We start from the raw sequence: 21,037 nt of genomic DNA on the forward strand, positions 1-21,037 counted from the left end.
ACCTAAAAAATAAAATACAGCTCAGTGACAGCAAACTGTGCTTCTTTTTCTTTTCTTTTCTTTCTTTTTTTATTTTTTTTTGAGATGGTGTGGCCAGTGACTTGATGTCGGCTCATTATAACCACCTTTTGGGTTCAAGCGGTTCTCCTGCCTCAGTCTCCCACAGCTGGGACTACAGGACGTGCCACCATGCTCAGCTAATTTTTGTATTTTTAATAGAGACAAGGTTTTGCCATGTTGGCCAGGGTTGTCTCGAACTCCTGATCTCAAGTGATCCACCTGCTTCGGTCTCCCAAAGTGCAGGGATTACTGGCATGAGCTACAGCTCCCAGCCCCTTGCTTTTTTTTTTTTTTTTTTTTTTGAGACAGAGTCTCGCTCTATCGCTCAGGGTGGAGTGCAATAGTGCAAGCGCGCGATCTCGGCTCAGTGCAACTTCCGCCTCCCGAGTTCAACGGATTCTCCTGCCTCAGCTTCCTGAGTCTCTTGCTCCTTTTTTAATGCATTGTCAGTATATTAAATTTTGTCATCTACTTAAATATAATGCAAATAAAATAAATAAATTAAGTAAATAGAATAAGTTGTTTTTAAAGATTGCTATTACCATTAATAGCCATTAGGATGTTGCATAAGCGGGGGCAAAAAAGAAAGGAAAGAAGGAAGAAAGATACAAAATTATATAAGATTACAATTGGAAGCAAAAGATGCCCTTATTTTAATGCCATGTGATTATGTCAGTAATGAAAGAAGCTTCCAAAAATTAATCTGTTATATTGCCAATGTTGAAGTTTTATGTATTTATTAATCTTATTATTTCCTTTGCTAGTTCTTTGATGTGACATTTTCCTAATACATTTTTTTCTCCTTTGGGCAATAAAGAAGTTTGAAATAAAGAGAACTCTCTAGGTGGCAGTGTTAAACTGATAATATGAAACTTTGAAAACACATAATCTTCTTTTAGAGGGTTGACTTTAAATCATAATCAGTATCTATTAAAATTAAGTAATCTTTCACTTTATGTTTCAGATTGATGTTACTTCTTTTGCCAAAAATTGCCATGAGGATACATGTAACTGTAATCTTGGTGGGGACTGTGAGTGTCTGTGTACTAGTATAGCCGCGTATGCATACAAGTGTTGTCAGGAAGGAATATCAATTCATTGGAGATCATCTACTGTTTGTTGTGAGTACCCTACTTAGAACATCATTATGTAGAGAACTGATAAATAAATACATATTAATTGTTGATTTATCTTAGAAATAATGCCAGGAAACTCATGGAAATAGAATTAAATTAAAATGATGAAATTTTATATTCCTTTGACAGTCATAAATTATAGAATACCGAAAGGACTTATAAAAAGAAATTGTGAGATAATATTTTGTTCTGTGTTTGATTGCTGTCATTGCACCATTTGAAATATAAATTATTTAAATACCATCCTTAGAGAAATTGTTTATGACTTTATTTCTTTTATGCCTATGAAGTTTCATTGTTCTGATGATAAACATATTTTTAAAAAATCACCTTGAATTTGCTTCCAGATTTGACTCTTTAAACTTTTAATTTACTTGTGTAGGTGGTAAGACATCTGAACAAACTTACAATTTGAACACTTTCAGTTGAGATTTCTAAATTGGCAGATATATTTTCCTATTTTAAAACAATTATATGAAATTTAATTACAGCACATCACTTAAAGAATGTTCTTTGCTCAGAAAAAGTTCATAAATAATACCATTCTATATTCTTTCACATAGTTATTGATAAATATATAGCCATATCTTGCCCACATTCAGGTAAGTGATTGGCTTCTTAAATAGTTCAATATTTATTCTTTTTTTCTTTTAGCACTTGATTGTGAATACTACAATGAAGGTATGTGACATTCAAATTAAAAATATCACTATAGTATTCCATTAGGTGTATTTTCAGGTTAAAAGTTTTTGAACAACTTATGCTGTGAACAAATTATAAATAGTTCACAACTATATAATGCCATAAAAGCTTTTAAGTTTTAAAATTTTCAAAAATTTCTAAGTATTTGTGTTAAGATTTATTTCCTGAAAACTAAAATAGTGTGTAAATTAAGTTCTCAGAATTTAGGAGGCCCTCAGTACAGTTTTGGAATGACATGAATGAATGGATGGGTGAAGTTAGTTAATTTTTTAGATAAAAAGGATGAAAAATCTATAACAAAGGCATACCTTTACCATTATTTATAAATGTAAACATTGTTCAAATGTTTTTTACAATTTTATCTTATTTTTAAATTGAGAAATGTAATTGTATATATTTATTGGGTACAATGTAGTGTTTTGATACATGTACACATTGTGGAATGATCAAATCAGGCTAATTAGCATATCCATCACCTACAATATTTACCATTTCTTTGTGGTGAGAACATTTGAAATTTTTTCTTTTAGCTCTTCATTCCTTAAAAAGCAAGAAATTCTATCATTTGCAACAACATGGATGAACCTAGGGAACATTATGCTAAGTGAAATAAGTCAGGCACAGTGAGACAAATACCATATGATTTCACTTATTTGCAAAATCCAAAAAAGTTGAATTTTTAGAAGTAGAGAATGGAACTGTGGTTACCGGAGGCTAGTGGTGGGGAAGTGGACAGGGAAAGGGCAGATGTTGGTTAAAGGGCACAAAGTTTCAGCTAGATGAGAGGAATAAATTCTGTTATCAATTACACAGTGTGGTGACTACAGTCACATTTTTCTTACGTTGTGGAAATCAAAGAAACAAAGTCTAAATGCACTGACATAAGAAATAATGTAAGGAATTTAATTTGCCATCATTGCAGGCAAAAATCATTCTTTACACATTACCAGAATGAGAACTTATTGATACAATAATAATGAAAATCTCCAGGTCTCAGCAAACATCCAGATTTGCAATAAGAAATCTGAGAGATGCTGCTGTCTAAAACTAAGGTATAGATGTAAGAAGAGACAGAGAATTATGTTTTTAGTGAAAATACTTGAAGATAGCAGAATTGGAGTCTTTTTGCAAAACTATTTAATGAGGAAGGCACAGGCCTCAAAACCTAATTCAGACAAGTAAAGTGATCTAGGGAAGTATCCATTTTGTCAGTAACTGGGCAAACTCTGAATCCATGATGGATGTGTCAGTTAGAATAATAGTTACAGGAAATCTGGGCCAAGCAACCAATCTGAGGCACTTCAGGTGGCTTATTGGAGAAATTTGTCAGCTAGATAATTTCAGAGAAATAGAGATAATGATTAAAAAGAAAATTGGCATTTTTGATTTTAGTTGTATTTGTTACATTTATAGAAGTTTGATAGAGGAGGTAAATTCAACATTAAAAAATATCTGTGGTAGTTAAAGAAAATCTAACTAAAAATATGTCCTGTTCAAGATTGTGAAGAGACTGCCATACACGTACATGCATACACACACACACACACACACACACACACAAACACTCACATCAATCTTTGGATTCCATAATTAAAATGTGATTTATTGCCTATTAACAATAACAGAAGCTTTTGTTGTGTTAACTGCTTTCTCTAGATCCTATAATTTAAACTTCAAAATATGTTATTATTTTATTTTATTATCAGCATTTTGCTATTATCAACACTTTCAGAGGAAATTGAAGCAGAGAGAGATTAAATAGCTTTGCCAAATTCACTTAGCCAAAATGTGGCAAACTGGGATTTGTAAACAATTTGCTTCAGGGCCAGTGAGCATGACCTCCATGCTACATGGCCTACTGTATGGTTAATACATCCTAGTGTAGGGATGATCACCGCACATTGTCATCACAGGTTCTACATAATGTACACAGACAACACTCTGAGGAAATGCTCCAATAACTTCCTCACTCAGAGATTCCTGTCTCACTCAGTTCTGTTATGACAGTCTCCATCTGTGCCTTTGTATTTTCTGGCATTTCTTCTGCAGACTTGTGTACCCAGAAGCAGAATTTTCCATGCATATTGAATCTCTTTACCTCTTGCTACTTGCTACATTTTGCTCTCTGTTAACAAGTCTGCAGTACCTCTAGTGATGGTTCATTCTTCTAGTGTGTTACAGAATCCTTCAAACCTGTTCTTCTAGTTTCATTTGTAATACTGTATTGATAATATCAGAGCATGAACATGGGGCATTTGGCCTTCGTGAGACACTGATTGGCTCAGTGGAGTGGCAGATGAATAAATTTCCTATGATCAGAGTAATAGGGAAAGGCATCAATGTGCCAAGGGGAGTTAGAATTTGTAAAAGCAATGCAACAGTGATAGACGTTGAAGGGGAATATAAAATTGTGATGATTGTGGAAAGTGATAATGAATAGAAAATGATTTTAAATGGTTATTCTTAATTTGTTTCATCCCAAATAAATTTCACAGCCCTTGTAAATTTACCTAGTCCTTTTTGGGCATTTATAGCTGGCATATTTCTCCCTTTCTTTATTTGTTACATCCCAGACACTATGTAATAACATACTTATAAGATACTTATAATATTTAAAGCACATACATAAATAAATAATTGTGATTCTGTAGGAAGAATTCTAAAAAGTAGTAGAAGAATTCAAAGGTTATTGCTGAGATTATTTCAATAATTCTTAGCACAATGATTCTATATAATATCTTTGTGTTCATTTATACGATTTTTACTAAAAATGTAAAGCTTGCATTTGAAATGCTATTTCTGTAAGTGAGGGAGAACTTCAATTTCCTACTAAAAATTGTTACATGAGTTTTAAGTTCAGAGTAATTTTATTAGATAGGATATGCTCATTTCTGTTTTTAAAGAATCACTGCAGGAAATGATTGCTTTCAGTAGATGGTGGAATTGTACTTCTCCCTGCCTAAAATTAATGATAAGATCAATGACTTTTGTCTCCCAGTTGCTGGCGAAAATAGTCCAGAATCAAGCTACCAATTAACTAAGAGTCAATTCAAAAGCTTTAGGTTTTTATACAAACAGATTTCTCAGATGGCAATTGTCTCTTCAGGTTGCTGTATTAAGGGGCATGTGCAGCAGGGGAGAGGTTTCGTTTTGCTCTCCTTCTCCTTTCTCATTCTTATGTTGAATATTCATAAGGGTGCTTCAAGTCCTCAAGTTGTAATTGTATACACATCTTCTCCATTTTGAATTGTATCTCATTATAATTCACTTATCTTATTATTTGTATATTATTCACATATTTGTACAAATCTACATATTTATACTTTGAAGTATTTTTGCATCTTGGAGGTTTGTGTCACTTTCCTCTTGTCCATGCTAGAAAGTTAGCCATTACCAGGTAGAGACTATTGCTGTAATTTTCTTTGGTCCTCATGTATTTTGGCTTATGGAAAAACACTGCATTTGTAACATTTGTAACTGTGATGGTGAGTCTCCTGCAGCCAGGTTAAGAAAAATTGTCCACTGTTTCTGCTCAGCTCCACCTTGATGTGGGGGCAAAGCTGTTTCAGGTTTCTATCTCTATACGGGGTACCAAAGTCCCTAGTGAAGCTCTTTTCCTCATCGTTTAGAAGGGTCCCCAGCTGCTCAATGTGTCCCAGATGATGGGTCAGTGAGGAGAGTACACCTGAAAATAGTGTATCCTCTCAGTCTTTTTGTTCTTCTCCTGGTCTTTATGGTGGAAATTTTGGTTCTCCTTCCCCTTTCCTAATTGGAAGACTTCTCATCCCTCCAATGCAATTATCCTTTCCCCTTTATTTAGGCCTGATCTTAAGTCCTTAAGGGGAAGAAAGTCTTGCCTTTACATTCTTTGAATCTTTTTTCTCGTTCTTCAGCATGTGCTGAGTTAAATTTGCTTTGAGACAAAAATCAGAGAAGAGGGAAAGTAAAATACACCGAGAGCAGTAAGGTTAAACTTTTATGAAACAACCGATCACATGTATATCAACATTTTACATAACCCACAACACAAACATATACATATACATCATTATGTATATACATCATTATTTTTGAAGAATTTAGTTATTTTATTAGTGATAAATTTCTAATTGCTCAATATTTTTAAGTATTTTGTTATTAAAACATTTCTTTGAAATGACAGATTGAAATTTTAAAAATCTGTGCCAATTTATAATTCTCATATTTGTACTTAACTAGGACTTGGAGAAGGACCATATATGCTGGCAAGCTATGGGCAGAGTGGCCTTGTTCTGGGGGTCAATATGACCAGCAGAAGCGTTTTCTCTTTGCCAAGAAGCAGTGTTCATACCAATTTATTTTTTTATTTTATGATCACTCCAGGCCTTTTCAAAGAGAAGGTATCATGTAAGTATAATTGAAAATAAGAGTTTAGCTTTCCATTTACATTTTAAGATTTAGCCACTCAGTAAATATTAATTGAGAATCTAATATGTTCATGGCATTTTTAAAAAGTGCTCTAAGGGATATGAAATAAAATATAACATTGGCACAAGAGCCAGCTTTCTCTTTTGTATACAAAATCATTTCTTTGTTTATTTATTGGCATATATATGTTAGAATGACAATTGTTTGAGTTTTTGGTGTTAAATAAAATATAGCTAAAATTTTCTTAATATTAGTCACAGAACTTAGTTTGATGTTTTTGAAAAACCATCCACTGATTCTTAACATTTGAAAGGTTTTAATGCCCCCAAAAGTAAAAGTGAATTGTGAATTGATACCAAAGAAGTTCTATATGAAGAACATAAATCAGAGTGTAGACAGTCATTGTGACAGTCTGTTATTCTATTATCCTTAACTGCCTTGTCTGTCCTGGTTCCTGGACATGTCCTCAGTGCCCTGAACCTAGTCCTACTTTTACTGGTTTGCACCTGCAGGTCTGTACTGATTGTATCCACCTGGCACCTGTTCTGATTGGTGGTAGTTTCCCTTCTGATCCAGTGATGTTCAGTCTACTTGGAACCATGCATGACATGTTGTATCAGCTTAGGAATTTATTTGTTGGATGAATCATCAGACTTAACTTTCGCTTGTTCTGAGAATGCTCACAATTCTCCAGTTAGAATAAATTATTTCTTTCCTGTGAAAAGAACTCTTTTAGTTCTGAAAACACCTATCACCATCAAGTTCTAAATTATGTTGGTTACATTTTTTTCTCATATAAAAATTTATTTTATTATTCTTGGCATCTTTTGGTGCTCAGCAGAACTTAAATTTTACAACATGATAAATGCCTTTGAAACCATATTGAATTTGAGAGAACTCTTCATTTTACAATTTGTAATAACTAATGGTTTTACTAGAAAAAATCCAAATGATGTTTAAGAAAATCAGCCTAAAATCATCTCAATTTAAAAACCTTTATTTCATGAGTTTTACAAATATAAGGTAAATGTTCAGAGCTCTAGCTAAAAAAAGGTGATAATTCTTCAATGCTTTGTAAAGCCCAATTGCCCATTAGCCATTTGATCATCTTTTGGGAAATTGACAATAATGTTGGATAAATAGTACCTTTTTGGTGCAGTAAACTCTCTTTCAAGAACATTTGCTCATTAAAAGAGCCCAGTGATACTGAAATGCAGTTACGTCCCTAAATTGATCTATTTCTCTATTCCCTTTTTTATCATCCAATTTAGCCGTTTGTAGATTTTGTACATTTGTAAATGTTAAAGCTTGCAAACACAAATGTATGTCCAATTAATCATTCAGTTTCTTGTATAAAATTGTACATTCTGGAGTCTTCATTGACATTTATTTTTTCCCCCAAGGACAAATTATTTAAAAGACAGAAGTTACCAAAACTGATTTTTTTTTTTCTTTTTAGTGATATCACTGTTATTCACTGAATTTAAAGTACTACTTTTTTTCTTCTTTCAGGCATCTCCTAATTTATTCTGAAATATTAGTGATCAGCCCTATGTTTGGCAATTGTGCAGTAGTATTTTGTTTACTTTGTAAGTACATTTTGTGATACCAATGTTGATGATCTTCCTTCTTCTGAGAATCTACACTGTTCTATGTTTTACAGCATTGGCACTTGTTTCCTTGGAATCTGCTGAAAGGCCAAACTACTTTCTCTATGTCCATGACAGTGATACTCTTAGCTTGGAGCTGTGGGAGGCAAATTCAGCCTTTCATCGGAGAGCAACATTTTTCCACCATCAGGGCCTCTGGATTCCTGGTTACAGTGCATTTGAATTATACAGCAAGAAAGGCTTTTTCATCATATTCACAGGTGCTAGTGTCAAAGCATCAAAATATGATGATTCTGAAGAATTTAAACATTTAAGTAGCTTCAGCATAGAAGGTATGTTTCCTGAGATGTCCAAAAAGAGAACAAATAGGTAATTTATATTAGGCAGAATATTTATGTCTTTAATTTAAAAACCATTCTTACTGTATATAAGCAGATGGTTTTATGACCTTAAGTAAGTCTCTTAACCTCTATACCCCCTAGTTTACTGAACTATAAAATTGGAGAAATAATAATACCCACTTTATAGGGTTATTGTGAGTGTTGAATAAGTTGATGTACATTGCTTAGAACAATCCTAAATAACCTGATTTATTATTATTACCCCAATTAATACTACCAGTGCTGTCTGGACATTAGAATCAGGGCCCACTCATGTGGCATTGTTGTCTAATGTTTGTATCTACTTTTTCTTTCCTAGAAGGCAAATTCTTATTAATCTGATTCTTAGTGATAAGGACAATATGTTTATCTCTGTCAGTTGGATACAGGGTATCTGTTTCTATTGACCTCTAGAAGATTTATCTAGTTCAGCAGAAGCCTAATCTTACTTCTAGAGAGCCTTTGAGGTCTATAGCTATTGAATTTTCTGAAGTGAGCTTTACTTCTTTATGCAATGTTTAAAAGTCATGCTTTATTTTCAAAATCCAGGAGGTTGATATCTATCTTGAGTCTCCCCAAGAAATTGTTTCATCCTTGTGAGCCCTCCTAAAGCAGTTCAAGAGAGCAGTTAATTTGCCTTTTCTGTTGAGAATATATTTCTGCAAGCCCTTCTAATAATGGATTTTAAAAAGTACAAATTGAGCTTCAAAATTTTACCTATCGAATACAGTTCCTGTATGCAAACGTTCCTAAGTCTGGCAGGAGGTTTTGTGCAAACCTAGATTCCAGAATTCTGCAAGGGTTCTTACTCTGGCAATGAGCTCAGAACAAAGCAAAAGAAGTTCTAATATCTCTGTCATTTGCATTATTAGGTGTGGTCCATACATTCTTTAGTGTGGTGACATACTCACAAAACAAGTCAGGCAAAGGAATTTTACTACTTACAGATAGAGGGCAAGAATCAACAGAAGCCTAGGATTCATGGTGAGCCAGTCCTCTAGGCTCAGAAAAGCCCAGGGTGAACTGAATCTTGTCTGCACATGCTCCATGTTGCACTGCAGTTGAGGGACCCTGAAAGCACTCTGCTCTGGATTTGATACTTCAGGTGCAACGGGAATCACTGAGCACACACTTTGCAGGACATCCTGTTGGGAATGGCAACAGATCCTGGATTGTTTCAGAAGATTCCTCCTTACCTCAGGATAACTCTCAGAATATTTTGCAGTTGTTTTGAGAACTGCAAGTGGGAGAGGAAAGCAAGGAGAACCAAGGGGAGAGCTGTCCTCCTGCACTGTGCTCCTGAGAAAAGGAGCCACTGACACATCTATATAGCATTCCATAGAGTGGATGTGATTTGCTTACTTCAATTTACCTACATTTGACCTTTCCAGGCCTCTATTTCCCCTCTGCTCTAGAAATCTGTGCTCTTAGAACGAGACCTCGTAGTCCTATTTGAGGCTTAGAGAACTGCGGCACGTGGCATCATCAGAATATCAGAAGTCGATCTTTGTGGGCTTCTGAAACCTAGGAAACTCCAGGAGCCTATTGTAGTCTTGGAACCAGTCCTCTTTCAGGATGCATGGGACCAGTAACTCAAGTTCAGCAATTACTTAAGCCTTTAGATACATAGATGCTTTCCAAAAAGACTTATTTTCCTTGCTGTAATTTGGAATTGAATTCTGTATCCAGAGTCCAAGAAACATACCTGCCTCCTGAATTTTCTTTCTTAAGAGGTTCTCTCGTTCAGAGATATCTTTGAACTGCTACAAAAGGACTTCTCTATGCTGTGGGAAGGGGAGAGTATTAGCAGACCTTGCAGGAGAAAAACTTCAATCAAGGGAGATTTTAGAACTGTATGCATGTATTTTTCAAATCCGCCCATGTATTTTGTATTCAAAAAATACTTATCTGGTACAAGGCAATGTGCTAAGTTTTGTGAGAAAGACAACAGAATATTCTTCCTAGATTTGAGTTCATGAAATGTGTTTGGTCTTGTCATTTTTCTAATTGTTTGAACTTGCCAAGTTTCTTGGCTGCTGTGAGACTCAATTTCCTCATTTATAAATTAGAAATAATATCTATTTAATAGGGTTTTTGCAGGATAAAATAGAATAATGGACGGACAATCACTTTGCAAAAAGTAAAATTCTAAAGAAGTGTTTGGTATTATGATGTGAAGACAGATGAAAATCCACTACATATATATATATAAATAAAGAATGCTTTGAATTTTCCTCAGCCTCCTCCAACCCCTTGCCTTTTTAAATCTTTGGAAGATAGGTGTACATCTAGATATTTAATCTGAGCATGTAATGCTTTGATCACCAAGAAATAACGGTGTTTTTTTCTTCAGTTCTGTCTTTCCTGTAGCATTGTCGTCAAAGAAGGGTCAAACCCTAGGAGGGTTCATTTAAGAAATTGTTAGTTTTTGGCCAGGCGCAGTGGTTCACACCTGTAATCCCAGCATTTTGGGAGGCCAAGGCAGGTGGATCACCTGAGGTCAGGAATTCGAGACCAGCCTGGTCAATATGGCAAAACCCCATTTCTATTACAAATATAAAAATTAACTGGGCATGGTGGCGTGTGCCTGTAGTCCCAGCTACTTGGGAGGCTGAGGCACGAGAATCACTTGAACCCAGGAGGCAGAGGTTGTGGGGAGCTGAGATAGTGCCACTGTACTCAGGCCTGGATGACAGAGCAAGACTCTGTCTCAAAAAAAAAAAAAAAGAAATTATTAGTTTTCAAGCTATGTATTAAATATGCACACAATCTAAACTTTATTTTTCCCCAGAAATCCAGACAGCAGTGCCTTACAGGAGGATGTGTGAATGGAGATATGAACCTTGTGCTACACCCTGTTTTAAAACCTGTAGTGACCCTGAAGCAGTAGCATGCAAATTTCTTCCACCGTAAGTAATGTTTATCAATCAGTGATCAAAGTCCAGCCTTAGCAAATTCTGTTTTCAGTTAATTTTTTCAAGATTTAAAAGCAGCCATTCTGAAGTTGTATATGCTATTAATTTCACTTAAATCAAGAAGTTGTTATTGAACGTCTACTATGTGGTAGGCAATCTTCTTGCTGCTGGGGAGACAATACTGAACAAAATAGACAAGTATTTGCCCTCATGAAGCTTCCATACTGTTGGATTGAGCAGAAAATAACCAAACAAAAATGTAAATATATAATGCAACATATTGTTATGGCGGATATGTGTTACAGAGAAAAATAAAGGAAGGTGAAGGAGACAGCATAAGGCTTGTGTGTGTGTGTGTGTGTGTGTGTGTGTGTGTGTGTGTGTGTTTGCTAATTAATATTGGTGGTCAGGGAAGAGCACCCTGACAAGGTAACATCTGGTCAGAGATCTAAATGTAGTGAAAGGGCTGGCCAGGTGGATATTTGGGGAAGAGTCTTTAATTTTAATTTGAGAACAGTGCAAAGGTCTTGTAGTGGGAATGTGTTTTGTGTTTGAGGATCAGCAAGGAGGTAATAAGTTAGAACAAAGTGAGCAAAATGGAGAGAAGTGGGAGATGAGACCAGATGATAGTAGTACTGGGCAAATCATATTAGGCTTTGTACCTGTTGTAAGGACTTTGTCTTTTACTGTAAGATAGAAGACATGGCTGTTAATGGTTTTTTGAAAAGTATTGTACAAGGATGGCTGTGGTTTTGACTTGCATCAAACAACTGCAAAATAATTGAGTTGCATAAAAATTGATGTTGACTCAAATAAACAATAACTAACTAGACTTTGTCTTTCAGTGATTCAGTAACTTTCATTTTTCTTTTTTCTTCCACTTCACAACGTTTAGAGGAGAATAAGAATATCATATGCTAGTTAAAGGTTTTATTACTCAACTTCATTTTATGAAACAAACAGTTACATAAGCTAAGCTGTTTATGTTTTAAAAAAATCAATTGTGAAGGAGGTATCCAGGAGATGGCTAAATGTGTTTCATTAAACCTCATTAAGACAGAAGTTAACTTTTCTTGTCTTTAAAAAGCCTTGCCTGGATTTGCCTCCAAGAACAAGGGTCTTCTGAGCAGCATTTACCTTTAGTACCAAGTTAGTTTGTTTCCATCTGGAATGAAACGAGGCCTTCAACACTTTTAGTTCAAATTCTTTACAGATGAGGCAATGGAAATGTTTTTAAAATATTTAAATATATTAGTTAAAACTACTAGTATATTCTAGAGGCAGACGAGCAAGCCTTTTTATAGCAATATCTGTATGAATTCTCTGTAGTATGTATTAATACAATAATTAGAGTTGGTTGCACCTGAAGGATTATATTTTTTTCCTTTGATTTAGAATAAATTGAACTCTGAGCCTTTATTGGACATAGGAAAATGCCCTCTCAGTCATTATTTTGTCTCCATTCCTTTAGCAGAAAAGCATTCTCATGTTCCTTCCTGTCTTTGGCCCACAACATGGCCTCTTGAAATTTGAGACTCTTCCTTGGCTTCTGTGCTCCAAACAAGGACTGGGGATTCTTACCAAGGCCAGATATCCTAGGGCTTGAAATAGAATCTCTTCAGGCTCTTATACAACCATGTCCTTCCAGAGCACTGCCCCAGATTTGGGCACAGGTCCTAATATTCTTGAAAACTATAGCTTCTGCTCCTTCCTTTCCCTGTTCTCAAAAGAACTACAACCATGTTCATCCCTTCCACCTAGAGATCACTAATATCTTTTCAGTGAGTTTAGGATTAATAACAGGCAGGGAGATCACTGAAGATGCTGTATTTGTTCTACAAACACCGTCAAGGCAAGGATAGTGTCAAAGAACATGCCAATCTACTTGGACATGAGGGGAGTATAAGAGTGGAAAGCAACAGTGTAATCAATACAGGTTGAAATCGCAATAAACTGGCAAGGTACCAGGGTTTATGCCTGTAATCCTAGCACTTTGGGAGGCTGAGGCAGGCTCATTGCTTGAGCCCAGGAATTCATCATCAGCCTGGGCAACATGACGAAACCACATCTCTACAAAAAAATAGAAAAAATTAGCCAGGCATGGTGACACATGCCTGTAGTCCCAGCCACTCAGGAGGCTGAGGTGGGAAGATCACCTGGGCTCAGGAGGATGAAGCTGCAGTGAACCAAGGTCATGTCACTAACTGCAGCCTGGGTGACAGAGTGAGACCCTGTCACAAACAGCAACAACAACAACACCACCACCACCACCACCTTAATAAATTATTCTTGCACATTTCCACTGACTCGTGGAACATGGCCTTAGTGTGCCCCAGACATAAGTGTATGGTTCTAATATTCTGTGTTCAAGTTCTGCCTTAATCTTAATGCTATTCTCTTATCATCCTCTAGCTTGTGATTTTATAAAATGAAATATAATGGGTTGGTAGCAGATGGAGCAGTTCTTAGTGCTTGACAAGGGTATATAAAAGCATTTTAGGAAGAATATATCTTAGTTACATATGTTAAATATAGTCCTTTTTATTTTTTGGTATTTCAAACTTTTTTTCACTTTGATTTACTCCTTTTCCATGTAAAGGGTTGAAGGATGCTTGCCCTACTGCCCTAAAAATATGATCCTTGATGAGGTCACCCTCAAGTGTGTTTATCCAGGAGACTGTAAGTGTGAACCTTGCTTAATTTACTCTGAAAAATGATACGCTTGCATATTTTTTCTCTGAGGCAAGTGGTTGTAAACAAGTTTTAGACAGACAACTCTCATAAGATTATTCTTCAATGTCTCTTACATAGCTTTTTTTCTAATTACTTTTTAAATCATGTAGATCTTCCACTAACATCTCTCCTGTTTTCTCTTTTCCAAAACGTTTTCCTTGATGCTAAAGAGCCCTGTATGAAATATGTGGGTCTCATTTTAAGCAAATATAGTTTTAAAAAGAGCATCTTTGTTTCTTTGTAGGTATACCTGTGATTCCCACAGAACCAACATTAATGCCACCAACTAAGCCAACTGTGCCCATGTTTACAGGTATTGTTACAATTTTAGACAACAAAAGTAGCACTATGTAATTTAAGTGTTGGCACGCTTATCACAGCTGCTATTGTTAATACTATTCTATGGGCTAGGAAACCCAGCAGTCCCTTTTGCTTCATTAAGCTTATCCACTGGCTCAGCAAGCCATGTTTTCTAGAACTTCTGGCCTCAAAGGATTCTCCTGCCTGAGCCCCCCCCAAGTACTGGGATTACAGGAATGAGCCACACCGCACTGGGCTGCATGCCTCATTTTCTGAATGGTTTCTGCATTTGGTCCACCTCATTCTTTTCAGTTAGTGTAGATTCCTTGGACTTCCCTCATATCTAAAAACCTAAATTCTACTCTTAGGTTTGATTAAATCCCACCTAGATTTTCACAGTGATTAAATTGGCTCTAATGAAACATAGACACAAATCAGGGTTTTCTTTACTGCGTCCATTTCCATGTTTGCGTTCTGTCTCAGGCTCTGGAGGAGGCATTCTGGGTTCGTAACCTTGCTTTCCTCCCGCACTGTGAAACTTGCCTCAGGGAAGGATTTAATAAATCCACTCACAGCGAGGCTCGACAAACTTAAGGCATTATTCCTCAAGGTATTATAATGTAGGTCAAGTTCAGATATTTATTCTTTCAATTTATTTGACAAGCTTTAATTGAACACCAATTCTACCTGGCACTGTCCTGGCCCTCAGTGAGGAGGTATGGTAAACAAGTCACAGCTCCTAGCCTAAAACTGCTGATAGACCAGAGGCTATTGCAATCTTATAACAGGGGTAAATACAAACAGCCCACAGGAGGGCCATCATATTTATTTTGGAGGTGTGGTGTCAGAGGTTAACTGAAGACAGGAATTGGGTAGGCTAAGAGAAGGGGGAAATATGTTCCTATTTGCAGCATGTGCAAAGTCTGGAAGTGAGAGAGAATATGTCACATGAAGGAATCTTAAGCAGGTCCAGTGTATCTTGAATGTGCAGTTTGAGGGGAATTGTGCTGAAAGATAGAGTGGAAGAGATTATCGGGGGCAGGTCACAAAGGACTCATGGTAAGAAACTGGATTTTTAAAAAGGTATTAATAGCCTCACTATAACCATCGCTAGTAACACTGCTTCTCTAGTTAGCTACCATTTGAGTACTAATTATATGCCAGGTATTGGATTAAGCATTTAGCATACATTTAATCCTGAAAAGAGCCCTATGAGAGAGGTGTTACCCCAGTAGAGATGAGGAATTACTATATTGTTGTGAAATTTTAGGCATCAGTGAATTTAGTATAATTTAGAGCATGCTGTGGAAGAGGGTGGAGGTACTTCACCTACATCATTCAGTTTATAAGGGGAATAAGTCTGTGAAATAAGATTGCATGTTTTAATATCTGGGGCATAGACTGTTAATTATTCTAAGTATTGCTCTCTACTTTGAGCTCTCTTATATCCCCCAAATTAATATTCAACATATATCTCAAATGTGTAAAATGATTTATACCACCATAATCTATATGCAGAGAACACAAACTGTATTTCATTACCCTCAAAGATAAGAAAAATAAAGCTATTTCTACATCTATTTGCAGATGTCATGATCTTAGGTTATTCTAAGGGATCTGCTCAAACCTATTAGCAATATCATATGAGTTCAGCAAGGTTGCAGAATACAAGAGCAATACACAAAAATCAATTGTATTTCTATATACTAGCCATGCACAATCTGAAAGTGAAATCAAGAAAACAATTGCATTTATAGTAGTATCAAAAAATAATAAAATCCTTAGAATGTATGTAGCAAAAAAAGTATAAACTTGTACAATGAAAGCTATAAAACATTGATAGAATAAAGAAGCTGAAGAAATTCCATATTCATGGATTGGTAGAGTTGTTAAGATAGCAATACTCCCAAATTGTATTTATAGACACAATACAATCCCTATCAAAATCCCAGCTACTTCTTTGCAGAAATTGATGTTAACCCTAAATTCATATGGAAGTACAAGGAACCTAGAACAGCCAAAACAATCTTGAAAAATAACTAATTTGGAGGACTCATACTTCCAGTTTCAAGACATACTACAAAGCTGTAGTTATCAAGACAGCTTGGCCATTGTAAATCTACACCCAGATAATGTTTGTAAGCCTTTGATGATTTTAGATAACAGTAAACTCCTTCACTGTTAGGACCACTGAACTTCCCAGTCATTATAATTTTTTGTTTTATTTTTTTTGAGATGGAGTCTTGCTCTGTCACTCAGGCTGGAGTGTAGTGGCATGATCTTGGCTCACTGCAACCTCCACTTCCCAAGTTCAAGAGACTTTCCTGCCTCATCCTCCCCAGTAGCTGGAACTACAGGCGTGAACCACCATGCCTGGCTAATTTTTGTATGTTTAATAGGGACAGGGTTTCGCCATATTGGCCAGGCTGGCCTTGAACTCCCAGCCTCAAATGATCTGCTTACTTTGGCCTCCCAAAGCTCTGGGATTACAGGCAAGACCCACCGCGCCTGGTCAGAAATATTAAAAGTTTTTAAAATGTCATTGTGGTATGCTGAATAATGGCCCTCCAAAGATGTCACTCTCTTAGTCCCCGGAATTTTTGAATATATGACCTTATATGGCCATACATGTGGCTAAATTAAGGTGCTGACTGGCTTATGCCTGGATCATGAGATGGGGAAATTATCCTGGAATCTTTATGAGGTGCCAATGTAATCACAAATGTCCTTATAAGAGAGAGGCAAGAGAGTTGGAGTCAGGGAAGGTGATGTGACAACAGAATTAGAGGAAATAAGGGGAAAGGAAGGGAAGGAAGAAGAGGAAGAGAGAGAGAGATTGATTTGCAGATTTCGTGCTGTCGTTTTGAAGTTAAAGGAAGGGACCATGAGCCAAGTCCAGGTAGTTCATAGAAGCTGGAAGAGACCAGGAAGCAGAGTCTCCCTTAGAGCCTCCAGAAGGAATGCAGTCCTACTGATAGCTTGATTTTAGGACTTATTTTGTTTAAAAATGAATTAATTAATTTTAAAAATTGACAAAGAAAAATTGTATATATTTATTGTGTACATGTTGTTTTGAAATATGTGTGCATTGTGAAATGGCTACATTGAGCTCCAAAATGGCTAATACACTGGTGTTGTTTTAAGCCACTAAATTTGTGTTAATTTATTACAGCAGCAATAGGAAACTAATGAGGTTATTTTTAAACACTATCAACTCTGGGCACTGCAATTATGGCTGAGAATAGTTTCAGCCATTCGTTGTGGCTCTTCTGCAATCTTTCGGACTGAATATTTTAGAGATAGCTCTGATATTGGCACCTTAGAAGGTGCCTCACAGATGTGTTTACCAATCACATCTCCCGTTTTCATGGGTCACCTCTAAATCACAACCATCAACTAGCGTCTCCACATGGTCCACATCAGCATTTACTCTGCTCGCAAGGAACACATTCTTAAGGTTCACCAAAATCAAGGGGTCAGCCTCGTTACTTATTTTCAAAATGTAACAAAAATTTTAACTCCTGAGGAACGGTTAGTGATACTATTAATATTTTTTTTACCTGTTCGCACAATTGTGTTGACACCATTAAGAAAGTGAAGGTGGGCTGGGCGTGGTGGCTCACGCCTGTAATCCCAGCACTTTGGGAGGCCCAGGCAGGCAGATCACGAGGTCAGGAGATCGAGAGGAGGCCATCCTGGCTAACAGGGGGAAACCTCGTCTCTACTAAAAATACAAAAAATTAGCCAGGTGTGGTGGCAGGCGCCTGTAGTCCCAGCTACTTGAGAGACTGAGGTAGGAGAATGGCGTGAACCCAGGAGGCGGAGCTTGCAGTGAGCTGAGATCTCACCACTGCACTCCAGCCTGGGCGACAGAGCGAAACTCTGTCTCAAAAAAAAAAAAAAAAAAAAAAAAAAGAAAGAAAGTGAAGGGGTTTATAGAATGGTGATTAAAAGCCAAATTTCTGAAATCAGAATTCATTTCCAAGTTCAAATTCTGTCTCTGCCACTTAACAGCCTTACTTCTCTACAGCTTAGTTTGTTCATCTGTAAAATGTCGATACTATTATTACCAACACCACAGGATTCTAGAAAGGAATACGTGAAATAATCTATATAAAATTTCTTAGTACAGTTTCTGTCACATATCAATTCCATACAAGATAAATACATTCCACTAATGAGGATTACCTTTTCATTTCTGACAGTTACGGAAATGATTACTCCATCAGAAATCACTGTGTTTGATATGCTAACACCAACTACAGGCTTGGAATGTGAGGTATGACTGAGCAATATCTTCCAGCTCTTTGTCATTTCCATATATCATCCACTCAAATTACTGTGTCAATGTCCAAATGCTACTAAACTTTTTTTTGGTATGTTCTCTAGTCTATCCTTGCTAACAGATAATAAGAAATATGCATTTCATTGGAACAATTGTAACTGATAAGGTATTTCTTATTAATTAGCTTCTAGTCACACTAAGAAAAACAAAATTGAAATAAGATCTTAAGTCTTAAGTGTTATTCCTTAATAAAGAGTTATCTAGTATGGATTTATCTGTGAATCAGGCATTCATAAAATATTTATTAACCATCTACTCAATGTCAGTCACTGTGCAAGATGTTAAACATACACTGGTAAGCAGAAAAGGTAAAAGTCATTGGCTCCTAGAGCTAGTAGTTTTCTCTCCTAAGACTTGGGCAGAGATCTTCTTATTTCAAACATACCATTTGCTCTGATAAACTAATTATTTATTCAACCAATATTTATTTGGCACCATTTCTGGCCAGGCACTATTCAGATCCTATGGAAAAAATGTAAAAGTAGGCAAACATTTCTGCCTTTCCAGAGTTTACGTTCTATTGGAATTTCTGAGATAGCCCGTAAGCAAAATAAATGAAGTTATATAAAATGTCAGAGGTGCTGGACATCAGGAGAAAAATAATACTATTTTTAATAAGATGGTTGGAAAATCTTCACTGATAAGGCGACCTCTAAGCAAAAGATGTGCAAATTTGAGAGAGTGAACCCATGTAGAGGACCGGGGCAGCAAAGTTCCAGCTAGAGGGACCAGCAAGTGCAAAGGCTTTGAGGCAAGAATGTACCTACTGTATTAAAAGAATGACAAGGAGACAAGTAATAAGAAAGGAATAAAATAGTAGACAATAAAGTAGATTATGTTAGACCTTGTATTGTAAAGACTGTGGCTTCTGTTCTAAATGACTTGGGAAGGTGCTGTATATTTTTGAGCCAAGGAATTACACCATCTGAGTAGTTTCAAGATCATTTTGGCTGGTGTATTGTGGGTAAGGTGTAAGGAGACAATATAGCTGGTTAGGAGGCTATTGTAGGAATTTAGGCCAGAGATGATGATGGCCTGGTTCAGGTGATAGCAGTGAAGATGGCGAGAAGTACCTGGATCCTGGATGTATTTCGAAGGTAGAGGCCACAGACCTTACCGAAAGATTAGATGTGAAGTGTGAGTAAAAGGGAAGCCACAAAGATTCTAAAACATTTTGCTTTCAGCAACTAAAGGGCTGGTGTCAACTAGGATGGAGAAATCATGGGGAGTGAATGTCTGGAGTGGGTATAATCATGAGTTTACTTTTGGCATGTGAAGCTTGAGATTCCTCACAGACAGCAAAAAGCTGTGGTCATACAGATTTGGCGGACATACATGGAGTATACACAGGTCATGCTAAGAAAAAATTTTGGGAATTCTCATCAGATAAATGGTATGAGACTGGGTGAGATAATAAAGGGAGTACAGATAGAGAAGTGAAAAGGGCCACTGCAACTTTCATAGGTTGAGAGAAGATGACAGACATGCAAATAATGTTAACCAGAGAAATAGGAGAAAATGTTGGAGGCTGCAGGTGATCTGAAATCTAAGGAAAAAAATATTATAAGGAAGGTGGAGTAAAAAGCTATAGTGAATGTATTAATAGGTCTGAGATGAGGTCTGAGAACTGATCATTGGATTTAGCAAGGTGAGTTGTTGGTGACCCTGTTAAAAAGAGTTTCAGTAGAGTGGCAGGTCTAAAATCCTTTGGGTGGTTTAGATGTCTGTGAGGTTTTCTTGTAATTGCTTTCATTTTTCTGGCTAAATGAAAAGCAAGGTCAATACCTGAGAAGTGATACAACTTTCACAGAGAAAATTTTGGAAAATTGGACTCTTAAATTTTGAAGTGCTCACTTAAGAGTCTTATTATTTAGAAAATTAGTAATTTCTCTTAACCTTATTTTAAAAATCATATATTATTTTGGAATGATAGAAACTGATCCAAAAGATTTAGGGAGAAGCAAATAAAAAAAGATACTTTATTAGTGTATGGTATGTAATAGGTGGTAAATAGTTGTTAATTTTTATTCTCAAATCCCCAGACATGCAGTAGAGTATTGGTCGAGAGTACAGATTCCTGAGTAACAATGCCTGGACTGAGATGCTGTCTAATCTTCTATCTGTGGGACCTTGGGCAAATTACTTTAACCCCCACACTGTTTACTCATCTATACAATAAATATGAAATAATAGTATCTACCTTACAGAGTTATGAGAATGAAATGGGTTAATTAGAAAATGTCTAGTTTAGCATTGCTATAATTATTACCATAATTTAAATGGAATGTGATTTATAAACTTTGAAACACCTACCACTTATTTATTTATTATTTGTTTACCTAGACATTTTGAGTTACATATAAAATTAACTTATGATTATACAGTCTAGTTGCTGTCAAACTGATGTTATATATAAATTTTTAATGAAATATTTAGATAGTATTAAGTT

General features: G+C 36.1%; 1 protein-coding gene across 1 annotated transcript in view; it reads left to right on the forward strand.

Annotated features, from left to right (window-relative positions):
* OTOGL (otogelin like) overlaps window positions 1-21,037 on the forward strand; it is a 166,409-nt gene that overhangs the window by 100,535 nt on the left and 44,837 nt on the right. Inside the window, exons 30-37 of the mRNA XM_021922642.2 lie at window positions 1,025-1,181; window positions 1,851-1,877; window positions 6,117-6,284; window positions 7,969-8,247; window positions 11,087-11,204; window positions 13,810-13,889; window positions 14,188-14,256; window positions 18,449-18,522. Of these exons, the coding sequence (XP_021778334.2) occupies window positions 1,025-1,181; window positions 1,851-1,877; window positions 6,117-6,284; window positions 7,969-8,247; window positions 11,087-11,204; window positions 13,810-13,889; window positions 14,188-14,256; window positions 18,449-18,522 (972 nt within the window). The remainder of the gene's footprint in view (window positions 1-1,024; window positions 1,182-1,850; window positions 1,878-6,116; window positions 6,285-7,968; window positions 8,248-11,086; window positions 11,205-13,809; window positions 13,890-14,187; window positions 14,257-18,448; window positions 18,523-21,037) is intronic.

This window comes from Papio anubis, chromosome 9, assembly GCF_008728515.1.
Source record: "Papio anubis isolate 15944 chromosome 9, Panubis1.0, whole genome shotgun sequence".
NCBI lineage: Eukaryota > Metazoa > Chordata > Mammalia > Primates > Cercopithecidae > Papio > Papio anubis.